General features: G+C 45.2%; 1 protein-coding gene across 4 annotated transcripts in view; it reads left to right on the top strand.

Moving 5' to 3' along the window:
- Positions 1 to 5,132: 5,132 nt before the first annotated feature.
- The window catches only part of BPTF (bromodomain PHD finger transcription factor), a 100,779-nt gene continuing 83,771 nt past the window's right edge, over positions 5,133 to 22,140 (top strand). For all 4 annotated transcript variants that reach the window (XM_054975891.1, XM_054975889.1, XM_054975888.1 and 1 more), the window contains exon 1: positions 5,133 to 5,253. In XM_054975891.1, coding sequence (XP_054831866.1) covers positions 5,178 to 5,253 — 76 coding nt within the window. In that variant the 5' untranslated portion in view covers positions 5,133 to 5,177. The remainder of the gene's footprint in view (positions 5,254 to 22,140) is intronic.

Genomic DNA, 22,140 nt, shown 5'->3' with positions numbered 1-22,140 from the left:
CCACAAGGGCAAATTAAAAACAAAATCTCAGATTGAACTGTAATATAAAACAAAGATTCCTTGGTACCAATATTATCAGCTTCATAATTTAATACACAATACAGAAATCAGAACCTTATTAGACAGACCTCTGACATTATTTGAAAACCTTATGAAAACTGAATGGCACAATGTAAAAGGTCTTGCCAGGTAAATCCCCAAGCACTTCACTGCATCACTCAGGTGTATGAGTTAAAGTTACTTTACTGAAGAGAAATACCAGTATCAAGATGGTCAGACAGGATCATTGGCTAAAGTGACTCAAGGTAGCAAAGCAAGGTTAATTACAGGACAAAGTCCACGCCCCCCAGTGGGAAAGAAAGACCGTTAGGATTTTGCTGCGCTGAGCCAGGGAGTCAGGGAAGAAGGGGAGGAGGGAAAGGATGAGCTCTGCTCCGTCTCTTAGGAGGTTGGTGCAGTCTCTGCTGGAACTTCAAAGTCACGTTCTCAGGCCGGCCAGGAAATTGTAACCAAAACACTTGCAAGATAAGCAGCTAGCAAGCAGCAACCAGTCAGCCAACCAGGTTCCCTCTGCATGTTCTCAGAGGTACACTACACACTGCAGCAAGGAATCCATAACACATAACAAATATGCTGGAGGCATATCTGACAGATATTCTTATTGTACAAACTTTTAAATCAAAACCTATGGGGAACCACAACAGTCTCACAAAATGCATGGCAAAAAGACTGTGAAAGCAATATAAAATACAAACAGTGGAAGCAAATCTGGTCATCCAAAGCATTTACTTCTAAATCTGTAAACATCAAACTTCAGACCTTTAAGATCTATACAAGATGGTACCTAACTCCATTAAAGCTCTTTTATTGCAGAATTAATAAAGATCCCAAATGTTGGAAACTATGTGGTGTCAGACAGGCCAGCCAGCCTTCCTGCCATACATGTGAATGTATATTTACTGGTGGTGGGGATGGGGATGGGAAGTAGTGTAGCTTTCTTCCTTCACTGTATCTTGGCTACGCTTTGCTTGGGTTGAGTGGTGATATCAGTGCAGCTGGAACTGAATATCTGGGAACTGACTTTGGGAAACTCAGCTCTGCATCTCTCAGGTCTGCATTTCACTGACTTCAACTGACTCTTGTTTGAACTGGGAGGAGGGGACTGGAGGTATAACTTCTTGGGGAAGACTTTGCTTTGGCATTCCAGGCAATTACTATGTACAAGTGCACTTCTAGGGAGCAATTTCTAATAATGACCTTTAACTCATACAACTGTGTTTGATGAAGTGTAGAGTCTGAGAGAATCCCCTAGCCCGGCCTGACATTTTGCCTGGAATCCTCTTCATTCCCTCAGAACCAGGGGACGCCAGCGAGATTCCCTATCTGCAGCATGGCAGAAGGAGGGGGAAATGGATCTACTGTGAACCCCAAGGACCTTGCTAAAGACCTCGCAGGACCGCCAAAGCTTGAGACTAGCACAGCGCTCAAGGCTGGGGCAATTTCCAAGTCAAGAACTGAGTTCCTACACTGGCTGGGTACAATGCCCCAAGGATGCATGTCACGTCCCTCGTATGGACTGATGAAGGACCGGAAGGAACGGCGCAGGGCATACCTGTTCCAGTCAAGCTTGGGAAGAGGAACGGGAGCTCTAGGGAATCCAGGAGGGAATCCAGGAGCAGCTGTTCGGATTGGCAGCTCTTTGGGAGACCCAAACCGAGGATGCCGCAGAAGGAGACCTCGCCCCATCAGAGGCCCAGGCCCAGGCCGAGGATGACGGGAACAAGGAGCCTGGAGACCTGAGTGGCGTGTCTGACCTACAGCAGAGGTGCAAAGAGATGGAGGAGGTCAGGCAGAGGGTGCTGGAAATTATGGATGGAATGAGCGAACTGTACCTGAGAAAGAGACAAGAGATGTGTTTGAGATGCGGGGGAGCGGGGCACTTTGCTGCCGTGTGTCTGGGTGAGGGAAAGAGCCACCCAGGGATGGAGCCAAGAATGGAGCAGAAGCTGAGGAGGCTACTAGAAAGTTGCTTAAAGGGGCAGCCATGACCTACTTCTAGGAAGGAAACCGCAGCGGTAGCCACGGCGCCAGAGGAGGGGACAGGACACCGCGAGTAAAGGGCTCTCATCAGACAACGAAGAGGAGCTGAAATCGCTGATGGGAAATGGAAACCTGCTGTGAAGGGTACCAGCTGGCAGGTTGCAGAAGTTCTGGTGCTGCAGAGGGTGAGACCAAAGGGAGCACTGTTTTTCATAGTGGTCACCTTGTTAAACCCCTGGAGAGGGACGAACATCAGGGTAAGGGCCTTGATTGACTCACAACAATTACATTAACAGTTAAAGCGATTGATATCCAAAATGCCCCCAATTAACTAAGTAGGTTTTTAAAAAATGCTTACAAAAACAGGAATTGCTAGCAAACCCGTATGAAGCACTCCCCATGCAGCAAAGAAAGTCTTTTTTAAGAGTCCAATTCAATACATGCAGGCATGACTTAAAAAAAGGCATTAAGTTTTTAAAATGTGAAAATCTTGTTTATTAACAGATCTTCATAAATGTGTATAACCAATCAATTAAAACTAATATAACGTGTTCTATTAGTTGGCAGTCCTAATCAAATCAAATGACAAGTCATGAGAACGTAACAGATGAGCCTAGTATGCACATGACGGAGATATGTGTGTTGTGTGTGTGTGTGTGGGGGGGGTAAATAAAGGGATATTTTACTCTACAGGGCATTGATATTTTAGAGCTTTTTTGGTCTTTGGGGCAAGTATAAACAACATTAAAGATAATATGTGGCAAGCTAAAAACTACATATTAAGAATATCTCTTGGGTGAGCCGCAGACAGCTTTATGCATACAGTCTCTCCCTACAATATGCAACCAGCAATGAAATATTTTGCACTAAGTTCCTTTGATATTCTGAAGTGAGGGCAAGACCCATTGGACATGCCAAAATGTACTTTGTAATTGCTTTGGCAGTTTTCAAGAAGAGGCTAGATAAATATTTGTCAGGGATGCTTTAGGCTCATCCTGCATTGGGCAGGGGGTTGGACTAGAAGGTCTGTATGGCCCCTTCCAGCTCTGTGATTCTGTGATTTCACTGTGGGGCCTTGCTTTTGAAACTTGTTCTGAGAGTCCCTGGCTCAAATGAAGCCATTTTCAGGAGCACAAAATCAGGGGGGAAGCATTGTGAGGGACATGGAGAGCCACGTGTAAAGGGGGAAGGGGAAAGAAAACACACACATGCAGTAGTGTACCATAACAGCAACGCTAAGAATCAGAAGTCCCTGGTGCAAATCTCCCTTTTGCTGTGAACTCACCTTTGGCAAGTCATGCTCTCTCACCTCACCGTAACATCCTACATTTACAATGGGAGGGGGCATAACATCTCTCTTACAGACAGGGGGGATAATGATACCTATTTCACAAAACGAACACATGAAAAATGCTGTACAAATGCTGTATATTACTCCATTTTAAAACTTTGGTATGAATGCAAAAAGTTACACGAAATACAAGATGTGAGAGAGATGCCCGTTTCTTGGGTTGGAGGGCCTTGAGGGGAGATAGAGTTAGCTATGTTGGCCCAAGGCTCACTAACAGTAGAGTAACTGAATGCATCGAAAGAAGCTTTGACTCTCAAAAGCTCATCCCTCGAGAATCTAACTGGTCTTTAAAGTGCCATCGGATGTGGATCTTGCTCCGGGGTCTTATCTGTGGATGCAAACAGGCGCCTGTGGGACAGTTCTTTGAGGTGATTATAACAATAGGGGAGCGCATAGGTGCTGCGCATAGGGTCCCAATACGGTTGCCAGCTCCAAGTTGGGAAATTCCTGGAGATCGGGGGGGGGGGGGGTGAAACCTAGAAAAAGTGGGGTTTGGGGAGGGAAAGGACCTTGGCGTAGCGTCATTCCATAGAGTCCACCCCCCCCCAAAGTAGCCGTTTTCTCCAGGTGAACTGATCTCTGTGGCCTGGAGACCCGTTGTAATTCCGGGAGATCTCCAGCCACTACCTGGAGGCTGGCAACCCTAGGTCCCAACCGTTTTAAAACTAGCTTATATCTGAGTATTCGGCCACCCTCCCACTAGAGCAGTTTTAAACCTGTATAAATTACAATGAAAGGATAGAAGCGAGCGCGAAGAGGGCTGAGGGGTTCCTGGACTAACCGCCGGCCCGGGCGCCGCGGCTTAACAGGTGCCTGAGGCGGGCTGCCGTCTGAGGGGACGCCTCTCCCGCGCAGCGGCCGGCCACCAGCGACCTCCGGCGGCGCGGCGCGGAGCAGCAGGCCGGTCACGTGAGGCGCTCCGGGCCTGCCGCCGCTTCCCCCAGTCAGAGCGGAGCGAGCCGAGGCAGAGAGGAAGAAACAAGATGGCGGCCGGTGGCGATCCGGAGCGGGCGGCCGGCGATTCGGATTGAGCCCTCGGCCCTCGCGACTCGGCGGCGCCCCTCCCCGGCCCAGAGCGCTCCCCGCGGGGCGGAGCCGCCCCGCAGCCGCCTGCCCGGAGCCCGAGTGCCCTCGCCCGCCGCGCCCGCGCCTCCTCCCCCCCGGCCAGCGCCCAGCGATGCGGGGCCGGCGAGGCAGGCCGCCCAAGCACCAGCAGCCTGCGGCGGCCCCCGCGCGGGCCAGCGCCCCGGCCCCGCCCGCCCCCCCGGGCCCCCTCGAGGGGCTGAGGTCGCGGCTGCGGGGCAGCAGCCGGGGCAGGTGGGCGGCCTCGGCCCAGGCGGGCGGCGCGGCGGGGCCCAGGCAGAGGGGGGCCCAGGCCGCCGCGGCCCCGCTCGCCTCCCCCCGCGGGGGCGGCAAGAAGAAGGGCGGCGGCGGCGGCGGCAGCAGCAGCACCCCTGGCGGGGGAGGCAGTAGCGGCCGCGGCCGGGGCCGGGCTGGAGCGGCGGCGGCGGCGGCGGGGGGCGGAGGCAGCCGGAGCAGCAGCAGCAGCCAAGGCAGGGCTGCCTCTTCCCGCAGGAGCGGCGGCGGCGGCAGCAGCAAAGTGGTGTACGACGACCATGAGAGCGAGGAGGAGGAGGACGAGGAGGAGAGCGCCGTGTCCGAGGAGGAGGAGGAGGAGGAGGAAGGGGACCCGCGGGGGAAGCGCGACTCCGAGGACGAGGCGGCCGCGGCCGCGGGCATGGAGGAGGAGGAGGACGACGAGGAGGACTCGGACTACCCCGAGGAGATGGAGGACGCGGACGACGCCAGCTACTGCACCGAGAGCAGCTTCAGGAGCCACAGCACCTACAGCAGCACCCCAGGTAGGGGCGGGGAGGAGGAGGAGGAGGAGGAAGGGGCGCCGCGCACCCGCCGCCCGGGCAGGCTACCTCCCCCCCGCCCCCCGGGCTCGGGAGCCGGCGGAGCAGCGCCCGCGGAGGGGAAGGGGGATGCTGGAAGGGGGATGCAGGAGCCGGAGCGCAGCCCCTGGGCGAGGCGAGGGGTGGGTCGCCCAGAAGCACACCCGGGGGAAGGAGGGAGGGAGGGCGAGAGGAGGCCCTGGCGGTGCGATCCCGTCACAAGGAAGGGGCTCCGCTCATCCTCCTGTGGGGGCTTTTTTTGCTTCAGAACCGCGCTCTGGAAAGGGGCCTGTTTGGGCTGCCAGAAGTCAGGGAAGGAGGTTTGGGAGGTGGGGGAGCGGGAAAGAATAAGGGGGACCCGTGGAACCTTGGCCTCGCGGGCACCCCCTTTTATTCTTTTGGGACAAAGCTGGTATGCTTGGAAGAGTGCTGGAATTCCTGTTAGTGAAAATGCATTGGGTTAAGGAAAGGGTACTTTAGTTTTTTTCTTTTGAATAAAGCAGGTATGTTTGGAATGGTGATGGAATTGTTGAATGTGAGTGAAAATGCATTGGGCTTAAGAGTGGTACTTCCGTCTGCTTTTTGGCACTTTTGTGGCCCTTTAAAAATTGATGAGGCAAAATCATACGAGGTTTGTGTGGGATGCTTTTTTAATTTCCAGTTTAACCACTTCTCTGTAGAACTTCAGATGAGTTCAGAGGAATGTTTGTTGCATGTTTCTTTAGCGCTCTGCTGTGTTTCTAACTTAGTTTATTGTGGGAGGCAGAGCCCTTACTAGTAATTTTAGCACATCATTCAAGACAGGAAATCTTGCTTAAGTCATATTCAACTTTTTAGATGTTGCTAGCCTCATTTAAGGTTTTAGGTCACGTGTAATTTTACATTTAATAGACTGCTATATCTTTAATTTTTAAAAAATGTGGATAGATCTGTTTGTACAAAATATTGCATGTATTGTCATGCTTAACCTCCTGAGGTTGGTTTGCAAGCAAATTTATAGCAACTCTTTACATAGTTAAGCAAACAGGTGAGTATCAGGATTAGGCCCTAAATATTGATAGATGAATTGTTAAGAAGACAGTTAAGAGCTTTGCACACTTTTTTGGAGGAAAATTAAAATGACAGTACAAAAGAAGGGGAAGTTTCTTGTTTGCATCACATCATCAAAAAGCTTTTAACACTTACGTGTTAACATTAATTGTGAGGATCCCTGGGGTAGTCTGTGATGTACTAAAGTTTATTGATTGCTGGGGGTGGGTTCACGAAGTTGAGCTTTCCTGCTAAACGAATTCTACGGCTGTAAATTAAACCATTACATATGAGAGTCTACTGTAAAGTTTTGTATAGCTATAATGTTCTACTTCGTGCCTGTTTATTGCGGTTGACTCTTCATCATGAATTCCTTAGTGCAGTTTTGTAGCACTAATAATTTTTAGCTATATCGGTGTGCCTGAGTAGAATTTTGTTTCAGGAAGAGCTTCCATTTAGCCCCTTTAGAAAAGCAAGTATTGTTGCTGTTGTCTTTGGTGATATATTTTTAGCATGACTATAATACAATTTCATTCAAAATTCTGCTCATTTTATTAGCATTTCTAGTATTTTAGAGTTGCATCTTATTGCTGTGTTGTTTAGCATGAGATTAGATCATTGATGGCATAAATATGACTGACAATAAAGAGAACTTTTTCATATAAATAGATCCAGAGGAGTTAACCGTGTTAGTCTGTAGTAGCAAAATAGAAAAGAGTCCAGTAGCACCTTCAAGACGAACTTTACAGTAGCATAAGCTTTGGAGAATTACAGCTCTCTTCGTCAGATGTATCCGACAAAGAGAACCATAGTTCTCAGGTGCATCTGACGAAGAGAACTGTGATTCTCCAAAGCTTATGCTACAGTAAAGTTGGTTAGTCTTAAAGGTGATACTGGACTCTTTTCTATTTTTCTCATATAAAGTGATAGCATCAGTTAATTCAAGATAATAATGTGTCAGTATGGCTTAACATTTAACAAAAACGGATAGGTCTGTGTTAGACTTTTTTGTGAGTGATTCTTCCTTTCTACAGATCTGTTTAGTGTTTTCTTACTGTTCCATTTGGGCCACTTGAGGGGTGTGAATGTGCTTCTGTAGATATTTTTAGTTATTTTCCAATTTCCCTTCTTTTCTCTTTTGAGCAACAGAATTAATTGCCTGAGATTGCAGTATGGCAGAAGTCCCCTCCATCAGTTGACTTTGGTCTCTGTTTTGGGTGGACACTTACATTGGCGGGAATTTAGGAGTATGCGGTATTAAAATACATTGTTTAGGTGCTAGAGGATCCAGTATTGTTTCAGAGGTCTTTATTTTCTTGTGGCAAGTCTAGCTGATTAACTGATCGAGGTGGGTAGCTGTGTTAGTCTCTTTGTAGCAGAAGTGAGCTGTGACACACGAAAGCTCATACCCTACCACAAATTTTGTTAGTCTTATAGGTGTTACTGGACTCTTGCTGTTTTCTACTGAGTTACTGACTATTCATATAACTTTGTTAGAATTTACTTTGGTAGAAGTTTACACTGTTCTGGTGAACACTGTACAAGAATGGCCTAGTGCAAGTGTAATGTTCTCCTACGTCCTAACCATGGTTAGCTGGTTGGAAATATTCTCTTTCCTTCGCCCTCCCTCTTTGCTTGCAAGTTCACCTTACATTTATTTTTGCACCTAAACATGGTGAAGTGTTACAGCCATACTGATGTTAATGCATCAGTGGAAACCAGAGTTTCAACCATGGTTAGAAATGGCTTTGCAAATTGTCCAGCAAAAATACCGTTGTTGTCATAATGCATCAAATTTAGCAGCATATGGGATTTGTGTTTGAGGACTTGGGAAAAGAGTGAAGAAGAGTGTAACCTAGCAGGACACTCCTGACCATAACAATGTTTTGGAGGTTGGAGCATTACATCTAAAAGTACAGGCAAGCAGTTGTTTGCTTTTTAAAGCTAGTTTCTTGCTAGCAACTGTCATAGCAGGCTAGAATTTTATGAAGCTTTTGTATTTGCAGTAACCTGAATGCTTAACAATTATGTCACAAGTTCTTTGGTAATGAGTGTGCAAGAATGGAAAACTGAATAAATGTAATATAAGTTCTAAACTACTCCTCTAATAAGAATAAATGTTTCTGCCATTCTCAGAAGATATAGTAGATTATACTAGAAGTCAAAAATTTCGTTCATGTCCATTCGGGAAATGGAAGAATTGGGGAAGACAGATACTTTTATTTATTTATTTAAAATGTTTACATACTAACCTTTCTCCCAGACACCCCCGGGAGGATATCAACAATGTAAAAATGATAAGAATAAAAGTAAAACTAAAACAAGCTGTCCCAGCCAGCAGGGTATTCCCCTTTTGTTCAGACTCAGGCTGCCCCAGAAACTGTCTGGAATAGCTCAGGTTTTGCAGCTTTACTGGAAAGCCAGAAGGTGAGATGCCTCTTCTGGGAGGCTTTTCAAGAGACATGGGGCAGCTACTGAAAAAAGCCTGAGCACAGACCGTGGCAGAACATACCTTAAGCAATTACGGAGTGTATGCTGATGATAGATCTTGCTGGGTAGATCAGAGTTGTCCAGAGGAACATGCAAGCAGAGGTGGTCTTGGAAAGTTACGAAGGGTTTTAAAGGTGAGCACCCACACCTCGAATTAGACCTAGAAACTAATTGGCAGCCAATGAAGGGACCTCAGGATACAAGTAACACGGTCCCGTTGACTAGCCCCAGAGAACGAACAAGCGGCTGCATTTTGTACCGGCTGCACTTTCCAGATTGTTTTCAAGGTCAGCCCTGTGTGGAGTGCATTACAGTAATCTAGCCTTGAGGTGATTAAAGTATGAATCAGCGTGGCCAAGTCAGATGACTGTAAATAAATGGCAAACTTTCTAATTAGATGTAGGGGGCGGGGGGCGGTGTTTTTCACTCTCATGGACAACTGTTTCTCCAACAGGAAACAAGGACCCAGCAAGACTCCTAAGGTCTTAATAATGTCTCCCAGTGAAAGTTGCACACTACGGATGATGAGAATAGTGATCCCATTTAAAGCAGTGACCCTTCCAGCCAGCATCACCACCATCTGAAAAGGGAGGCTGGGAGTCTACTAGGGCCAGTCTTGCTTCTAATTGTATGACAGGTGTAAAAACGTATTCTCGCATGAAATCCATGCTCGTTATAGCTCCTTAAAAAACAGAATCTCTTCTTGGGGCTCTGTCCCTCTTCTAGTTGCTTAGATATTGCCTTAGGAAAGAATATGTTTTTTACATTTTTATCAGCAGAGATATTTGTACATAATTCTGTTTAAGCTGTTTATTTATTTAGTAAGATACTTGGTGGTGGTTAAGAGTGCTGTCAAGTCTTAGCTGATTTATGGCGACTCCTGGTGGAGTGTTCATAGCAAGAGAGTAACGGAAGTGGTTTACTATTGCCTGCCTCTGCAACCCTGATCTTCATTGGAGGTCTCCCATCCAATTACTAACCAAGGCTGACCCTGCTTAGCTTCTGAGATCTGACAAGATCAGGGTCACCTGGGCTATCCAGGGTAGGTCAATAAGATACCCAACTTTTTCCTTGTGCCTCTCTAGGTTGCTTATAATTCTGAATTCAAAAACATACAAAGAACAATAAAAGCCTAAGTAACCCCAGCCTGTGCCTGCCACTTGCACCTAATTTAAAGCCCTGGCAAATATAATGGCCTTGCGGCTCCTCCTTCAACTTACAAGGTTGCCTATTCCATAGTGCCTATTTATTTATTTTGTCATTTATAGTCTGCCTTTCTCACTGAGTCTCAAGGCGGATTTCACAGTGTGAGATTAGTATAGTCAATATCAGGAACATTTCCATAGGATAAATAGATACAAATTCACAAAGATGTAGCATTAGTAGGAATCCAGTACAACGTAGTGGTGAGGTCTATGGTTCCTAACTCATTAGTGGATCATTTGAATTCTCCTCCCTACAGTACAGCCCGCCTATCTTGAGTAAAAAGCTTTTTTGAATAATTCAGTTTTGCATTGTTTGCAGAAAGCCAGGAGAGTAGGGGTTCTCCTGACCTGCACAGGGTGGGGGGCCACCACAGAGAAAGCCCTTGTATGGGCTGTTGTCGATTTTGCTGATGTGTAGGGTGGCACCTGCAGGAGACCTTGTTCGGAAGAGCAAAGGTGCCGTGGAGGAGCATAGTGAGGGAGGCAGTCCCATAGGTATGCTGGACCAAGGCTGTGAAGAGCTTTGTAAGTGATAACCAATACCTTGAACTGAGCACAGTAACTAATAGGTAGTGAGTAGAGTGACTGCAGGATGGGAGTGATGTTCATGCTCCTGCTTGCTCCTGATAACAGTCGAGCTGCAGCATTTTGCACCAATTGGAGTCTCCTAATTAGTTTAGATGGGAGACCTATCTGTAGTGCATTACAGTAGTCAAGTCTTGATGTTACCTCTGCATGGATCCAAGTGGCCAGGTTGGTCATGTCAGGGTAAGAAGCCATTTTTCAGGCTAGGGAGAGGTTGTAGAAAGCACTTTTTGTGGCTACCTTTTTTTCCTAGCAATAGCACTGGATCCAGTATAATCCCTAAACTGTTAACTGAGTCTGCAAGGGTCAGACGAACTCCATCGAAAGTGGGAAGTACAATGTCCTTCAGGATTTCTGCCTTCCCAACAAGCATCACTTCAGTCTTGTCTGGGTTCAGTTTCAGTTTGTTCATTTTCAGCCATTTCACCACAGTTGTCAGGCAGCGATCCAAGATTTCTATTGAATCTTATGGGGAACCTGAGTAGCAAGATACAGAGTTGGGTATAAAAACGACATGGGTCTGGTAGATGCCAGGCAACCAGAAGCAGCCAGTGGGTGCAGCCTAAAGATGGTAGTTGACAGCGGGGAGAAGACTGTCTTTCTGATATGTGGGTCCTAGGCCACGAAAACCTTTAAAAATCATAACCATTACATTGAACTGAATTCAGGAACAAACTGGTAGCCAATGTAGCGTTTTTAAAATAGGTAAGGTGTGTTCACATTGGCTAGCTCCTGACAATAATTAGGTTGCAGCATTCTGAACCAGTTACAGTTTCTGGGTTGCCTTCCAGGGCAGCCCAGTGTAGAGCACGTAAACAGTAATCCGACCGCGATGTTACAGAAACACTGAGCAGCTACGTGGCTGTGTTTGTTGAGTCTGAGAAAAGAAAGAGTTGGCAAACCAGATGCAGTGGTTAGCCGTTGTACCACCCTGCTTTTCAAACAACACCTCCTCAAGCTCTTAACCTGCTCTGGAAATACTATCTCCAGTCCATCAGCACAGACGGGTCCATTCTGTTCAGAGAATCAGCCTTCCGGACCAGCGCTACCAGGGCTTTTTTTCTGGGAAAAGAGGTGGTGGAACTCAGTGGGTTGCCCTTGGAGAAAAGGGTCACATGGCTGGTGGCCCCGCCCCCTGATCTCCAGACAGAGGGGAGTTTAGATGGTCCTCCACGTCGCTCAGTGGTGCAGAGGGCAATCTCAACTCCCCTCTGTCTGGAGATCAGGGGGCGGGGCCACCAGCCATGTGACCATTTTCAATAGGTTCCGGAACTCTGTTCCACCACGTTCCCCCTGAAAAAAAGCCCTGAGCGTTACCTCTGTCTTGTCTGGATTCAGCATCAGTTTGTTCAATTGTAGCTACTGACTAGCTAACCAGAGGTTTTCATGAAAGGGCAGGCAAGGATTGGCAAAAACCTATCAGCCACGTGAATTAAGATTTTTATTTAAATTTTCAGTATGCTTAAGCCCAAAAACTGAGAGCGGAGAACCTGCAATACCTCAAAACAAATTCTTTTATTAACAGTAAGTTCCTTCCACCTGAGGTCTTAAACCAAACAGTATAATATTTATAAAATCACAGATCATATGTCAGTCACAACAAAACAAATAAAATTGTACTGGCAATACAAAGGAATATCTCAGGGATACTACAATGGATAAATTGGCTACAGATTGCATAACTTCAGGGTTAACATCAGCCAGCAGAGAGGATACTATTTGAGGCTCAATAACTAATGGTCTTTGCTCAAAATAGGAAGAATCCAAAGGTTCCAAAATGAAGACCAATGTTCACAAAATAACAAAATGTGATCAGTGGTTTCAGTCATGCCAGAAGCACAAGAACAAAGGTGGCTCAGAAATGGAATATGAGCAAACCATCTCCCCAAAGTAAGTTAAAATGTGATAAGTAAAAAAAAGAGCAGTCCAGTAGCCCCTATGAGACACATCAAAATTTGTGGCAGGGCGTGAACTTTCGTGAGTCACAGCTCACTTCATCAGATGCATCTGAAGAAGAAAACGCACCAGACATATCTGAAGAAGTGAGCTGTGACTCACGAAAGTTCACGCCCTGCCACAAATTTTGTGAATCTTAATAGGTGCTACTGGATTCTTGTTCTTTTCTCCTGCTACAGACAGACCAACATGGCTACCCATCTTGGTTAAAAAAAAAAAAGAGTAGGTGGGAAAAAATAAGAGCCACTTTGGTGTAGTGTTTGGAGTGTCAGACTAGGATCTGAGAGCGCCAGCTTTGAATCCTCTCTCTGCCATTGGAAGCTTGCTGGGAGAAGAGAACAATGTGAGCTGATTTGGGTACCCACTGGGCAGAAAGGCAGGGTATAAATTAAACGATTAAGTAAAGAAACCCCCAAAGGTTTGTTTTAAGTCCAGCTACCAAAATCTAGCCCAGATAGAAACTTTTTGTAAAATCTCTGAAGGCTTGAGCTTTGACAAGACTCTGAAGAAAGTGAATTGAAGACTTACGGGGCAGCCAGAAGCGGGGAGGGACTTCCTCGTGTACATGTTTTAACTTTATCTACAGTTTGGGATGATCAGAAGTTGCACTGAGTCATGAGAGGAGGCACACTTTCAGTCGCTTGAAGCGAAAGGGAATTTGATACGAATATTGAAGCTGGCTGTAGATCTGAAGTCTAATTGCCCTAATCCTACAAGAGGTGCAGAAGCGCCTATGGTTGCACCGCCTCTTCAGCATTACGATGGACACCTGGGTGCATATTGTGATGTGAATGGCGATATATGCCACTTTGGCAGCCTTATGATATTGGACATTACTTTCATTTTGTATTGAAAAAGTTGATGTTAACTGTCCAGAGTTGGTTGTAGTCATCCAGTGGATCCAGAAGTGAGAAGGGATTTGAACTCTGGGCCCCCACGTCCTACAATTCACTGAATTGTGCTGATTATGGAAGAGTGAACCAACCTTATATAATATAATTTCCATTGTCTTGTGATTTTTTGGCTTTGTACAGCTGATTGGAAGACAGGCCTGTAAATCTTGTTTTTAATCTTTTTTTTAAAATATTGAGTATGGTGGTTTCTGTGATTTGTAGTATGAATATTACAGTAATGCACCAGAATCAAAATGGCCTCTAAGATACAAACTCTGTAATATGTTTAAATGCAGGTCTGCTTAACCTAATCTGAAGAACTTCCACATAGCTGGCATAGCTAGCCAGTATCCTGTGCTCTTCCAGAAGCAACAGTGGAAAGGGGAGAAAGTCTTTATCCTTAAGTAGGGAACATAGGGCAACACTATTGGGATCCTCAGTGACACCATTGGCAGCAGTCAATTATGAAACAGATTTTGACAGCACCAAAACTGGAGAAAACAGGACTAGAACCCATACCTCATCCATTACAGAACATTTGTCTAAGCACACAGCCAGTTTGATACAATTTTAATTATTTTATTTTATTTATTTATGTCATTTATAGTCCACTTTCTCCCTGAGACTCAGGGAAGATAACATAGTGTGAGATTAGTACAATCAGTATCAAGGACTTTTCCATGAACAATGCCGTAGAGTAAATAAATACAAGTTTACAAAGACATAGCAATAGCAAGACTCCAATACAGAATTGAAGAAATGCTGAAACAGAACACAAGCAATTCTAGGTCTGATAATAGACAATATATATAACCACCCAGTAGGATCATACTTGAAGTACAGGTAGCACATTGGAGCACATACTTAAAACAACAGATAGGTTGCAAGGTAACATAGTGGTAAAGTCTGTGGTCCCTAACTAGTTAGTGAAGCATCTGAGACCCCCTCCCTACAATACAACCCTCTTATCTGAATAAAAAGACCTTTTGAATAATTCAGTTGTGCATTGTTTGTGGAAAGCCAGGAGAGTTGGGTTCTCCTGACATCCTCAGGCAGGCTGGTCCAAAGGGTAGGGGCCACCACAGAGAAAGCCCGTGTATGGGCTGCTGTTGATTTTGCCCGTGTGCAGGGTGGCACCTGCAAGAGACCTTGTTCAGATGAGCAAAGCTGCCATGGAGGAACATAGAGAGGCGGTCACGTAGGTATGCTGGAATTGCAGTCGGATAAATTTCATCATATATGTCAGAGCAGGAAAGCTAGCAGAGAAAGGGTAGTAGTTGTGAAACAGCATGGCTGGAACATGTCTGAGGTCCCTTCCCTGATTCAAGTCCTGTGTGTGGTTCAGAGACAGCGCTCTGAAAAAAAAATTAATAAATCGTATCATTAATGGGGTGAAAACAAGTCAGAGGAATGGGGGTACTAATTCTCTTACTCTAGTAAGGTTTCTATGGTGCTTGAAGCTGTTTTGAGCCAGTGTAGTGGTTAAGAGCTCAGGACTCTAATCTGGAGAGCCGGGTTTGATGCCCCACTCCTCCCCCTGAAGCCAGCTGGGTGACCTTGGGGTAGTCACAGCTCTCTGGAGGTCTCTCAGCCCCACCCACCTCACAGGGTGTTTCGTTGTGGGGATAATAATGACATACTTTGTAAACCGCTCTGAGTGGGTATTAAGTTGTCCTAAAGGGCGGTATATCAATCAAATGTTATTACGTTGTTATTATGTTTTGACAGACACTGGAGTAATAGCCCGTGATGGGTACAGTTTTGCTGATTACCATGAAACAGTTTGTAGTGGTGCAGGAGAATTGGTTTAGACTTGACAATGTAGTGCATATTTTTCCATTTTTCCCAACGTTCTTTTTGTCTTTGGCATGTAGCAGGTTTCTATGCTTTAAACAATTCCAGGAATTTTACATCTTTAATTGTGTTGGCACCTAAGCAGGTGGGTAACACTGTCCTGTGAATAGCATCCATCATGACTCTTCCCCATTGGAAGTCTGCTTGCAAGGAATCAAAAGACAACACAAGGATAGTATTAAGTAATGTTCCACAGTAGCAGCAGACAGCAGGTGGGCTTATGCCCTCTACGCATGGTTCTGTTCTAGTCCCCCTTCTCTCTGGGGGGTTCCCACAGTATGGGATTCATATGAGGAAAACACAGTGTAGTAACTGAGCTTTGTAGGCAGTTGCATTGGAACACTTACCTGCAGTTTCTGCTGTGGCTGAGTTCTGATTGAGCAAGGCGAAAGGTATCGTAAGTGTTTGGCCAGCAGAAGCAATGGTTGAGGTGTCTGGTAGTCACCCAGAAATACAGTTTTGTTCCTTCTTGCACATGAGGTTATATTGGGAAGACGCTGCACAGAGTGATGTACTGCTGGAACATCTCCAAGGAAGCCCCCCCCCCCCCGGTATTGTGCATACTTGCCCTGCACCCCTGGTGTTGGTGGCACTGTTTGAGCCCGTTCGCGGGGGTGGGGGGGAGGACTAAAAATTGAATAAATCAAATCAAAATCAATCAGCCATTAAGGGAGGAAAGATTGTTCAGCCAATATATAGCAGCTATTTGTTGAAAATAGGGAAGACGTGGTAGACGTTTTGCAGGAGTTAAATCCTGAGGTGTGGAACCTTCTCCTCACTTGCATGGAGCACGTTGTTCTTGAATTTCCAGCTGGAAGAGTAGAGTAGATTACTGTTGGGTGTTAGTATCCTGACAAGTGGGGGACATTTCATTTTTCTCTGTTCCCTATTACCTTTTCCCCTCAGCCCCCATAGCTTCCCCCTTTTCCCCGCTGCCTTCTCTCTTTCTCGCCCGTCAGTCAATCTGCCTTTATCTGTTCCTGTCTTCAGGTTTCCCTCCTTCCTTCTGCCTGGCAGCATCTCCCTTGGAAAAATCTGTGTGGTTCTGGCCTCCTGGCTGAGCTGCGACCAATTGAGCCATTGGGAACCTTCAAGGACTTGTGGGAAGCACCTCATTTTCCCCCTGTATGCTCCTTCCCACATCATTTCCTCATTCCCTCCTCCTCCTGGCAGGCCACACCTTTCCCTGCTTCTTTTCCCCCTTCCCACCCACACACCCAACCTTTTATCTTCTGCTTATCTTCCACTATATTTGTCGATTTGCTTCATTCATACCTCACCTTTTTCCACAGTGGAGACCCACAGCAGCCTGCATTATTGTCCTCTCCTTTTTATTTGCACAACAACCCGGTGAGGTAGGTTAGGCTGTGAGTGTGTGACTGGCCCCAGGTCACTCAAGAAGCTTCTGTGGCCCAGCAGGGATTTAAACATGGATCTCTCAGATCCTAGTCTGACACTAACCACTGCACCACACTGGCCTCTGTGGAGCATCTGCTGTTGAACAGCACCAAGCAGCTGAGCCTAAGTGAGTCATATATACGGTACAGTCTTTGCTACTATTAATTTTGGGTTTTTTAAACCCCTCGGTGTATTTTTTTTTGGTAAGATTTCAGATTTTTCTGCGAACATGAGGTTTGTAGAAAGACGCACCTTGTTTGTTCATGGCTCCAGTCCCCAGATTTAAATATCCACAGATGGATCTACATTGAGAATTAGATATATTGAAGAGTATACATGTAAGGATACTGAGGAGAGAAGTGTTATCAGAATACTCTTCCTTTGTTTGTTATAATCCTATGTTGGTTGGGTAAACGTGAGGTCAGAGTGGTGTGGTCCCCTCCCCTGCTGTGCACTATGTCATGTTAGATAAGAGTGCCATGGCTGGGATTTATATGCTGCTTAGGTGTGCTGTGATTAGCTGCAAAGTTAGTTAGAATCCTAGGCTGCACTGTGTGCAGGCCAGGAGGCAGTGGGGAAGCCATTATTTTTAACTCTTACTGATTTTAGTACACTGAACCAATGACTGGACGAATCATGAGCTCCTCTGATTATGTTGATAGGTGATGTTAGATTTCTCATAACTGTGTAGATGTGTTAGCTTTCCCATTTCTAATAAACATTTTTATGTATCTTTAATACACGCTCCTTAGTTACCTACTGTTAAAATTTCTTTGTAGGAAACTTTGCAGTACAAGTCTACATGATTGATTTAGGAGTTTTGCACAATATTTTAATTTAATTAAAATTTTAAGAATCTCACAAAGTACATGCTTTATGTTGATTTCTCTTAAGGTGTCATAAGACTGTGGTAGCACTCATTCACTATACATGCACATTTCTGCAAAGAGCTGAAGTTGCCAGCAGGAGCGAAGGGGTCCTTCTCCAACAGTACAGGAATCACGCACACGAAAGGTTGTGCTCTAAGAATGCTTATTGGGAAAGCAATGAAAAATAGACTAGGGCTGCAATCCTGTGCTCGCTTTTTGGAGTAAATTCTGTGGAACTCAGTAGAACTTTGCTGTTTATAGTCCACCTTTCTCACTGAGACTCAAGGTGGACTCGGCTATGAGCAAACCTCTGATCAAGTGGAGAAAAAACTATGATGAAGAACTTGAAATGTTCAGTTCTGAACTTCTTTATCAATAGAACTGTAAGACTTGAGTCCAGTGGCACCTTAGAGATTAACAAGAGAGTCAAAGCTCCCTTCTCCAGATAAAGAGTGGAGATCCCTGAGCCTTTACATCCCATATGTGAGGCAGCAGGGGTGAAGCAAAGAAGGGAGTCAGGATGTAAAGGCACAACGCAGCTTTAGCACCTGAAAATAACTCAGTAGAGATTCTGAAGAGTTCAAGCTTTCGTTGGGATGGGGGAGAAGGGTGGCAAGGCCAGAGATCGGTGTGTTACTAAAAAAAATACCATTTGTTAATATAAAGATTTCTGTTCTGCTGCTACTTTGCAGGTAGTGTTTGATAAATTAAAGCAGAATCTATAAAAGCAACACACCATAAGATACAAATATAAAAACTAAAGTAGAATGCACCCAAATCAATAAATGATCTAGCTATACCTCCTTCATTCTATAATGTTATGTGTGTCCTTTGGGAATGTTCTCATATTTTCCTTGTGATTTCTCAAGGGTTTTTTTTAATGCTTTAAAAGGCTAGCATTTGGACAGGAACTAGTGTGCTACTATGAAATGGGTACAGACTGAAAACACAGTGTAAAAATTGGGGCTTGTGATGCTAATATATTTCTACTGTGGCATGTCATTAGGCATCTAGGGGGAAAAGTGATTTGCTTATATTTTGAGCCTTTTGTTGATTTAGCTGTACCTGTATTCTTTCCAAGAGATGGTGCAGAGTGTAAGACTATGGAATAGGATTCAGAACTGTGTTGGGTGGGGAGATTGCTATTAATCAGTGTTTTAATTACTAAAATGAGGGGTTCCAGAGTAGCACCTGGTTGCAGATCACCCCCTGCTATCCAGAAACTCGTCCGATCAAATTAGATAGATAGATAGATAGATAGATAGATAGATAGATAGATAGATAGATAGATAGATAGATAGATAGATAGATAGATAGATAGATAGATAGATAGATAGATAGATAGATAGATAGATAGATGTGTGCTTCGTGTGTTTTGAAAGAAAGTCATTCTGAACTTGCTCATAGTATTCCATTCAACTGTTTTGAAGCCTTTCACACAGTCTAGTCGCAACAGTGGCCCTGACCTGGATAGCTCAGGTGAGCCCGATCTCGCCAGTTCACAAGCTTAAGCAGGGTTGGCCTTGGTTAGTAATTGGATGGGAGATCTCCAATGAAGATCAGGGTTGCAGAGGCAGGCAATGGCAAACCACCAGTGGTAGTCTCTTGCCATGAAAACCCCACCAGGAGTTAGCTATGACTTGAGGGCACTCTCCGCCACAGTTGCAGCAGTGAGGATTTCATTTAGTGATTTTAAAAGATATTAGACTGAGATTAGACAGTCATTTTTCTCATCCCACTTGTTTACCCTCCCACCCTCCAAATTCCCCACCATAAGCAAAGCAGCAGTCTAAAGCAGGGGGAGCCAGTTTGGTGTAGTGGTTAAGAGCGCGGGACTCTAATCTGGAGAGCCGGGTTTGATTCCCCACTCCTCCCCCTGAAGCCAGCTGGGGGACCTTGGGCCGGCCACAGCTCTCTCAGCCCCACCCACCTCACAGGGTGTTTTGTTGAGGGGATAATAATGGCATACTTTGTAAACCACTCTGAGTGGGCATTAAGTTGTCCTGAAGGGTAGTATATAAATGTATATAAATTGAATGTTATTATTATTATTATTAAAATATAGATCTTGCTCAGATTTTCTGCCTACTGCTCTCACTTGTCACAGCTAACATTTAAGGGGGAACAAAGAATGTAAATAAGAAAGAAATACAGTAAAGGAGAAACTGTTACGGAAGAGACCGTGAAAGACTGACGGCTCCCAAGCTGTCTTGCAGCTTCTTTCCCCCCGGCTCTTGTGAAAGGGGGGGGGGAATTACATGCCCATTCCCCCTTACCTTTCAGTAAGGAAAGGTGCTAGAAATATTCTTATTTTTCTTCTTTTTAAAATTAAAAAGTGGAGATAGACAACTGTCATATTCCCTCAGTGTATCCCTCCGCAGTAGCTGTGGACCTGGTTTCTGCTCTTACCACCCACGCCTCCCCTCCCTCGTCTTCACACCAGCCATACTTCAGCCCAGCAGCTGGGTTTGCAAACCTTTACGGGAGGCTGGCTCCCCTTGTGTATGCAGGAAAGAAGAAGCAGATGAAAGAGCAGCTGCATTAGAGAATCTCTTTCTGTTGCTGAAGCTCTGCTGGGTCCTAGAGAGGATCCTTTTTCTTCAGTCCTGCTTTAAGTCCTTGCATTGTGACACTCCAGTCTCCCACTTCAGAAGCCAATATTTAGCTACCCACGTGAATTGGTACCTGGAAGTTGTCCAGCACCCAAATATTGGCCATTCTTACTGAAGCTGAAGAATTTTATTGGCAGTATATGAAACCTTTCTGGAAATGAGATTGTAAACAACTGATTGAAACAGTAGTGATGCGTGTGCGTGTTAATCTCCACATAAGGAGAGCTTGAAATATTAATACATGACAAGGGCCAGAAATTTAATAGAGTGAAATAAAATATAAATCGGGATTTTCCACCAGTACTGGGGGGATCCTAGAGCAAGTTTTTGTCTTTTAGTCCTCCTCCTCCACAGACAGATCTGGATATGGAAGCATTTAGTTGAGCCTACTGCCTTGAGGAAAGTTGCACAGGAAAAGTGTTTTGAGCTTTGGAGGTGTTTGCAGATCTCTTCCACTGCATGCTTCTCTTTGGACATTGCAGGAGCAGCACAACTGGAAGTGTAACGCTATTGCAAATCCAGATGAGAGTGAGCTCAAACCTAGTCTAACAGGCAGCTTATTTTTGCTTATTATTATTAGAGAAATGTAGTGCCTTGAATCCTAAGATCTTCTTGTGTGAGCAGAATGTGCTTCCTCTTGTGCAAAGAGAGGTTCTTGTTTTCTGCTGATTCTTCCCTTCAGCTCCACTTACCTGTGGCAATCCCTCTGTCATTCCAGAGATTTCCCCAACCTGTGGATATGCCTTTTTGTGGACTCGAGGGTTTGCAGTGCAAAGTTGGGGGGAAGCCTCATTCTGCATGCAGAACTTCACCTGTTGTAGTCTGTGTTTATTATGATACGTAAGAGCAGTTTCAATGAAACATAGGTTAAATGGGTATCATAATCCTGGGCAAAATGTGTACTGCCGGAAATAATATTCATATCTGTCACCAACTCCTGAAGTCCTCAAGGAGCTGGGGAGGAGGTCAAGGAACAAAAGACACTGGTGGGGGACAAGAGTCCTTGCCTCCCAGGATAACAGGCTGCCACCAATTCCTCTTAACTAACACTTTGCTTAGAGACTAAGGAAACCAAGTCTCCAGACTTATCGGGTATTACTGAAGAAGCCAGGTCTGCAAGGTAGGACGCATGCAAACCAAGTTCTATAAAACAGTTGTTTGGTATCTGAGGCCAGACAGGCCAAGATACTGGAGTTAGATTGAACCCCCCAAACCCAATAACACCACAGAGTATCACAAATGTAGATATTGTGCAAGATAGGAAAGAAAAATTACAGAAATCCAAACAGAACTCCAAAGTCTCAGCCCTGTATGGTCCAGGAACAAGATGGCTTAGAGCTGATACCTAAACCAGTTGCCAGTTCAAAAGCAAGATGGCTTGAAAGCAACAAAGGATAAACTGAAAACCCTTCTTTATCCCTCGTTGCCTGCAGCATAGCATGATCCTGCTAAACCTGTCAGGGTGTTGCTAAGGCATGTGACCACGTCCCTCTGCAGCTGAAATGTGTTCCCAGTCAGAGCATCATGCCCACAATGGTATCCCAAGCACTAATTAGATGGAATGTGAGGGAGGAGCGCCCCACTAATTCAGTGGTCCCAAACTTTCTTGGGTCGTAACCCCCTTGGTCCATAAACTCATCTTCAGTTTCCCCTACCTTGCCCTCTTGTACCCTACCCTATAAAAAACCTTATTCAGAATAGTGGTTTGCATTGCACGTTAAGGAAGATAACAGTAGAATTCAAAACAGTAACAATTAATTGCACATTTATTCAAAATCCAATTAAAGCTGTTTGGTTTAATTAATTCAACAACATTGATGAACTTGATTCAGTGATACCAAAAATTTGAAAAACAACAGACAAAAATACACACAGTGATGTCAGTTTCTCAAAGTGTGGAATACTGGTCTGGCTAGAACTCTGATGATGTGTTTACTAACAATTCCCAAATTTCCCACCA

Source organism: Eublepharis macularius, chromosome 4 (assembly GCF_028583425.1).
Source record: "Eublepharis macularius isolate TG4126 chromosome 4, MPM_Emac_v1.0, whole genome shotgun sequence".
NCBI lineage: Eukaryota > Metazoa > Chordata > Lepidosauria > Squamata > Eublepharidae > Eublepharis > Eublepharis macularius.
The sequence above is the reverse complement of the archived record's forward strand: the minus strand, read 5'-3'. Positions and strand labels throughout refer to the sequence as shown.